This window comes from Cnephaeus nilssonii (genome assembly GCF_951640355.1).
Source record: "Cnephaeus nilssonii genome assembly, chromosome: 6".
NCBI lineage: Eukaryota > Metazoa > Chordata > Mammalia > Chiroptera > Vespertilionidae > Cnephaeus > Cnephaeus nilssonii.
In genome coordinates, this window is record NC_137077.1 from 3,764,632 (window position 1) to 3,770,531 (window position 5,900).

The 5,900-nt window shown below is 67.0% G+C and overlaps 1 protein-coding gene across 1 annotated transcript; it reads left to right on the top strand.

The window, feature by feature from the left end:
* Positions 1-3,287: 3,287 nt before the first annotated feature.
* TNFRSF13C (TNF receptor superfamily member 13C) lies at positions 3,288-5,396 on the top strand (the record flags this gene model as incomplete). Its single annotated transcript, XM_079773546.1, has 3 exons — positions 3,288-3,420; positions 3,756-3,971; positions 4,433-5,396. 3 exons carry the CDS (start codon positions 3,288-3,290, stop codon positions 4,612-4,614), a joined length of 531 nt encoding a protein of 176 aa, XP_079629672.1. The 3' UTR covers positions 4,615-5,396.
* Positions 5,397-5,900: the final 504 nt, after the last annotated feature.

Sequence of the window (5,900 nt, forward strand, 5' to 3'; positions counted from 1 at the left end):
CTCTGTCCCCAGAGCCTGGGACAGCGCCTGAGCGAGTAGGTGTCGGTGAGTATTTGGGAAATGAGTGGCGGTGTCGGCACGGGGAGCCTGCCCGCACCCCCCTCCCCCCCCCCCCCCCCCCCCAGGGCCAGAGCCTGCAGGGGCCCGGAGTTTACACGCACAACCCCAGGCTGGGATGGAAGACCTCACCGTGAGGAGAGGCTCCCACGGGCGGGGGGGGGGGGGGGCCAGGGGAATGCCCTCTCTTACACAGGCTCCGTGCTGTTTGAGGGTTTTTCCATGAGAATGTGTTCAGGTATTACTCACAGAATCACATACAAAACGTATTTTTAGCCAAGTACACAGTGTATCCGGGTCTCAGCTCTTTCATATCCAGACCTGGGGGGCTGGGCCGCTCTGCCCTGAGGGACTGCCCCCCCCTAACACCGAGCTTGTCCAGCAGGCCCTGAATTTCCTCACTTCCCCACCCTGTCCCCGAGGCATGAAGGGCAGGCCACGCTACACAGTTGGCTGAACACAGACCCCAGCCGGGGGCCCCCTCAGATGTGCTGGGTCATCCCTCTGCCCCTCAGAGCCCCATTTCCCATCTGAAAAGACAGGCCTAGTGCCAGGGCCAGAGGCGCTGGGAGGGCGCTTTGAGGGGAATTTGGAGACAAAGACCAAGGGAGACTCCCTTCTCCCTGACAGACCCCAAATGAATCATCCTTTTAAACAAGTTCATCAAAAAAAACTTCATCGGGGACTGGAAACTCGAGAAAACGATGAGACAGATTCGGTACGAAGGGCTTTTCAGCAACCAGGTCCCTGATTGTCTTCCCAAGAATGCGTTGAGGTGACGCCGTTATTTAAAGCCAAAACTATTAAAAGAACAAGGAAAATTTGCAAGAACCACATCAATTTTAGAAACTTTAACTCCTCCCTCTCGGTCACATCTCGCAATCAAAAGGTGATGCTGAAGACGCGAATGAAGCAATGAGCAAACGTAATTGCTACGAAAAAGAAAAGACTCCATTGAGGAGTGACCTCCCGTTCCCCACCTTGGGCTGAGGGTGACATTTCCCTGAACTGCGAAGCGTCCGAGCAGAGCTGCGAGGCCCCCCCATTTAGGAGACACAGTGAGAAGGGTTGTGGAGGTCAGGCACCGGCACACGCCACTCACACGAATCCCACAGGCCTTTCCGGGCTGGCTGCCCGCTTGGTCCTTGGCACCTGCCCTGTGTGGGCAGAAGGAGGCACCCGTAGACATCGGTGTCCAATAAGAGCCCCTGCCTCCCCCTCGGGGCTGCGGGCCAACTATCCCGCTCGGGCTTGGGGCCCCTGAGGGCCCCCCTCCTCTGCTCTCTGCCTGGGAGTCAGAGGTGCTCATACGAGTGACCTCAGCCCGGGCCCACCCTCTCCCGGATCGGCCTCCGCCTGCCCTGCCCCAGTGTCTGGTACGGGGTTTAGGTGAGGGCTCTGCAGGCCTGAGGGTGACGGGTAATAACACCAGCAGGGATGGGGGTGGGGAGGGGGGCCCAGTCTTCTCCCCTCACCCCCACTCCTCTGCCCTATAGAAGGGCCTTCCCTGCCTGGTTCCTGTGCAGCCTCCTGGCCCCTCCACCCCCTCATCACACGCCCACACCCACACCCACCACCCCACACCCACTTCTCCTTCGCAGCTGCTCCACCACCTACACCTTCCTGCCACGGAGTCGCTGGCCCGTGGGCAGGGGCTGGGGAGGCAGTGGACCAGGGCTTCTCAAGGCTGGCCCACTTGGGGTTCTGCGTGAGTCCTAGAGGCCCCCAAGACAGAACCTGGGGCGAGTCTTGCTCCCCCTACTCCACAGCATCATCCCTTCCTCCTAAAGGACGGGGACATGGCTCCCTGCCCTGGACCGTGGCGCCAGCCTCCTCACCTGTCCAGTCTCCAACTCCACGGCAGCCAGAGACGCGGTCCCTTCTAAGCACAACTCAGAGGGCCTGTCCCTCCAGCCAGACACCTCCTGGGCTCCTCCCTCAGGCCCCTTCCCTCCCTGCCCACCCCGCATTGCCTGAGGCAGGGGCCAGGCCTGTCCCCCGACAGCGCCCCCTGCACCACTCCAGGCCTTTGCCCCCACTAGTCGCTCTGCCTGGCAGGTCCCCGGCCCCCGTATCTGCTGGAGAACCACTCCTGCCCCCAAGCTGGCTCCCCGTCCCCTGGACAGTTCCTCCTTCCTCTGTGTCTCCAGCCCTGGGTGCTTAGGGGCTGGTGTGGCCCACCAGGAGGCACTAAGCTGAGCTCCACGCTGAGGGTCTCTGCCAGCCCCTGCCCCAGGGAGGGCAGCAGAAGTGAAGGATGGCTGAGGGTGTGTGTGTGTGTGTGAGACTCAGTCTGAGAGAGGGGGTGAGAGACAAGGTGGGGAACCCAAACACTGGGAAAGAAAGACAGACCTGAGGGACCTCCGTCAGACAGAGGGGTGAGCAGCCCGGCACACAGTCCCGGGAAAAAGCAGTTGGGGGGGGGGGGGGGGGCGCCTCCTGGGTCTCGGTCTGCTTGACCATCTGTTGGTCTGAGCCTCCCTCCTGCTTAGGGTCTGGAGACAGCTCTCTGGGCCCTTGGCTGCCCGCTCCCCCTGTGCCCTCCGCTCCAGCCGAGGTTCCTCGTGGCATACAATGTGTGACATTCCTGCTTAAAGCCCCGGTAGTTCCCGCGCCTTCTGGCCAGACGTGGAAGCCCCAGGCCACCCTCCCTAGCACTCCCCGGCCTTCGTGTTGGGGCCTTGAGGCCTTTGCGCACCAGGGGCCCCATCAAGCTTCTCTAACCAGACCCCCCTCCACCCAGCAACCGCCTCTCCATCTCCACTAAGCCTCCTGCGCCCTCCGTGGTGGTGACCGGCAGTGTGGGAGTCCCCTGGGCGCACATCCATGTGGGCCTCGGGCTGTGATGGATGACCTGAGCCAGCTCTGCCTGGGAAAGGCAGGAGGGCTCCCCAGAGGAGGCGGCAGGTGGGGGAGCTGGCTGCAGCACATTGCCTGTGGCCATCAGCTGGCCTTGGGAGCAGGACTGAGGGGGCCACCCGGAGTCTGTCCCGGCTGCAGGCCCTGGGCCCGGTCCCGCAGAGACCCCGCCCGTGGGGACCCACCGGGTGACGGCTGAGTGCTGGAATGGAGGAACCACAGGTAGCACGGCCTGGGGTGCAGGGCCCCGGGCCCGGCCGCGAGTGGTCCCACCCCGCAGGCAGGAGGGCGGGGCCGGGCAGTGATTGGCGGCCCCCGTTTCCTCCGGGGCAGCAGGCGCCTCAGTGCCAGCGGGGCGCGCGGCGGGCAGCATGGGGCGGGCGCGGAGCCGGCGGGGCCGGAGCGGGCCGGCGCCCCCGCAGTGCGTGCGGACCCAGTGCTTCGACCCGCTGGTCCGCGTGTGCGTGGCCTGCAGCCTCCTCCGCACGCCGGAGCCCCGGCCGGGTAGGAGCGACCCCGCTACGGCTGCTCGCGGGTGGCCTGGGGGGGGGGGACGGGGGAGGGAGAGGGAAGAGGGGGGTCACCCCCTGCCGGAGCCCAGGCACAGCACCCCTCGTCCCAGAACGGAGGGGGGGCGACGAATGGGGGGTCGTGGGCCGGGGCCTGGGTGGGGACCAGCGTCCCGCGTGGCCCTCACCGTCCCTCTCCCCGTCTCTGTGCACCCCCCCTCCCTCCCTGCCCCCCTCGTCCAGCCTCGCCTCCCTCCGACCCCCGCCTCCTCCCCGCCCGCCCCTCCCCGCTCTCCGGCCCCTACCCCCGCTCCCCGCCCCCCCCTCTAGCGGCCGAGCCGAGCAGCCCGGCGCCCGGGACGGCGGTGCAGCCGCAGGAGTCGGTGGGCGCGGGCGCCGGGGCCGAGGCGCTGCCGCTGCCCGCGCTGCTGCTGGGCGCCCCCGCGCTGCTGGGCCTGGCGCTGGCCCTGGTGCTGGTGGCCGCGCTGGGCTGGCGGCGGCTGCGCCGAACCGCGCCCCCCAAGGCCCCGGACACGGAGCTGGACGGTAAGTTCCGCGTCAGGGGCCCGAGGGGCACTGCCCGGCCGGAGGGGATGGGGGTGAGAGTGGGGAGGGCCGAGGGGGTCGGCAGGGCTGGCGGGGGGGGGGGACCAACAGGGGGAAGAGCTGCTCTGAGGGTCTCAGGCTGAGAGCCCTGTGGGGGGGGGACGGGGGGGCCGCTGTGGCTACCAGACCCACGTGAGGAAGCCCCAGGCGGGGGGCCCGGTGAGAGGGTCTGTCCTGGTCTCTCTGGGTGGGCAGACTGGCTGCCATACTTCCTCTCTCCTCGTCAGCACCCCCACTCTGCTGCCCTCTCGGCACTTCCTGTCCTGCGGGCCCATCAGTCACCGCAGGGAGCCTTCATCCACTTCCCTCCCCCCTCCCGGGCGGCTGGCTGCAGGGAGGTCCAGGACAGGCGGGGGGGGGGGGGGGCTGGGCCATTCCTGACCCTGCGTCCCCCCCCTCAGAGCCCCTGGACAGCGTCATCGTCCTCTCTTCCGGACCCCCTGATGCCACAGCGCCCGTCTGGCCTCCACCCGGAGAAAACCCAGCCAGCATGCCCCCTGCCCACAGCGTCCCCGTGCCAGCCACGGAGCTGGGCTCCACCGAGCTGGTGACCACGAAGACGGCCGGCCCTGAGCAGCAGTAGCGACGGCAGGGGCAGGGGTGGCCCGGGCCCTCCTGTGGGCCAGCGGCCGCGGGACTGGAGGTCGAATCCGGCTCTTCATCCCCGCGTCCACCCACCCCTTTCTGGGAACCCGGCTGCTCCCAGCTGAGCCTGCAGGCCGCAGACGCTGGCTCCGCGGGCACCGTGTCGGACGGAGGCGCATCCGTGCTGGGAGCAGGCTGTGGCTGAGCAGCGGGGCCCTCTGACAGGAGGCCACTCCGAGTGGGGAAGCCACCGCCACGCAGACCGCGAATCGGACAAGGACCCCGTGGGAGGATGCACACTTTGTAGCTGGTTTAGAGTTTCTTTAACACTCACCCTCAGAGCTGCCCCGCTTTTACACCAGGCGCGCGGCTGCCGCGCTGACCATACGCCCGCGGATGGGTTTGCTTTGGGCTTTAACACCAGATGACGACGAAATAGCCTGGATTGTGCTGACGCTCCGGTGCCTGTAGCCCTGACGCCATTCCCACTCCAGGGCCAGCTCCCACAGCCCCGGGCTCCCGCTGGAGCCTCCGGCCTCCGGGCTGACTGCACTCTCACTGGAGGCGCAGGGAGCGGGCGCCTCCCCAGACCCCACCTGGGTCCCAGCTGCCTCCCGAGCTCACTCAGCCGGACCCAGGGCCGGGCCCAGGGCCTGCAGGAGGCTTCGTCAGAGGCCTGTGGCCTGCCCTCCCCAAGCACTGGGCCAGTGCTGGGTCACCTGGCCTGGCTGTGCCAGCCCCTGGGCCCACCCACCATCCCCGTGGAATTGCTCCTCTGACCGAGGTGCCTCTTCGCTGGGCCTGGGGCTGAGGCCATCGCTCCCACCTCTGGAGCACCCGGAGCTCGCTCAGCCCGTCCTGCCGGCCTCCCGCCTGGGCTCAGCCCTCCTGACCAGGACTCCACCCGGGAAGCGTCCTGGGACCTTCTTACAGCTCAGCGTCTTGGAAGGAGCACGGGACTGAGAGTCGGGAGATGGGGTCTGGGTACCGTTTTGTCCCCTGTAGGACCTTGGCCACCTCTGTTCCATGTATTGATGCTGTCGGCTCACCTTTTCCCGACTTGACATCAGAATTGCCCGGCAGATACCCGTCCTTCCAGTCAACTCCTCTCCCAGCTCAGGAGCCGATCAGCAGCCAGGCATTTCCCCCCCAGGACCTGGACACTCACATCTAAGTCTCTTCCTAGCCACTCCCTCCCCCCACACATCTCAGATGCCCCTCCCTCCAAGGAGCCAGGTGGCTGGGGTAAGGTCAGGTGGCACAGGAGGCAGGAGGGTGAGGGGC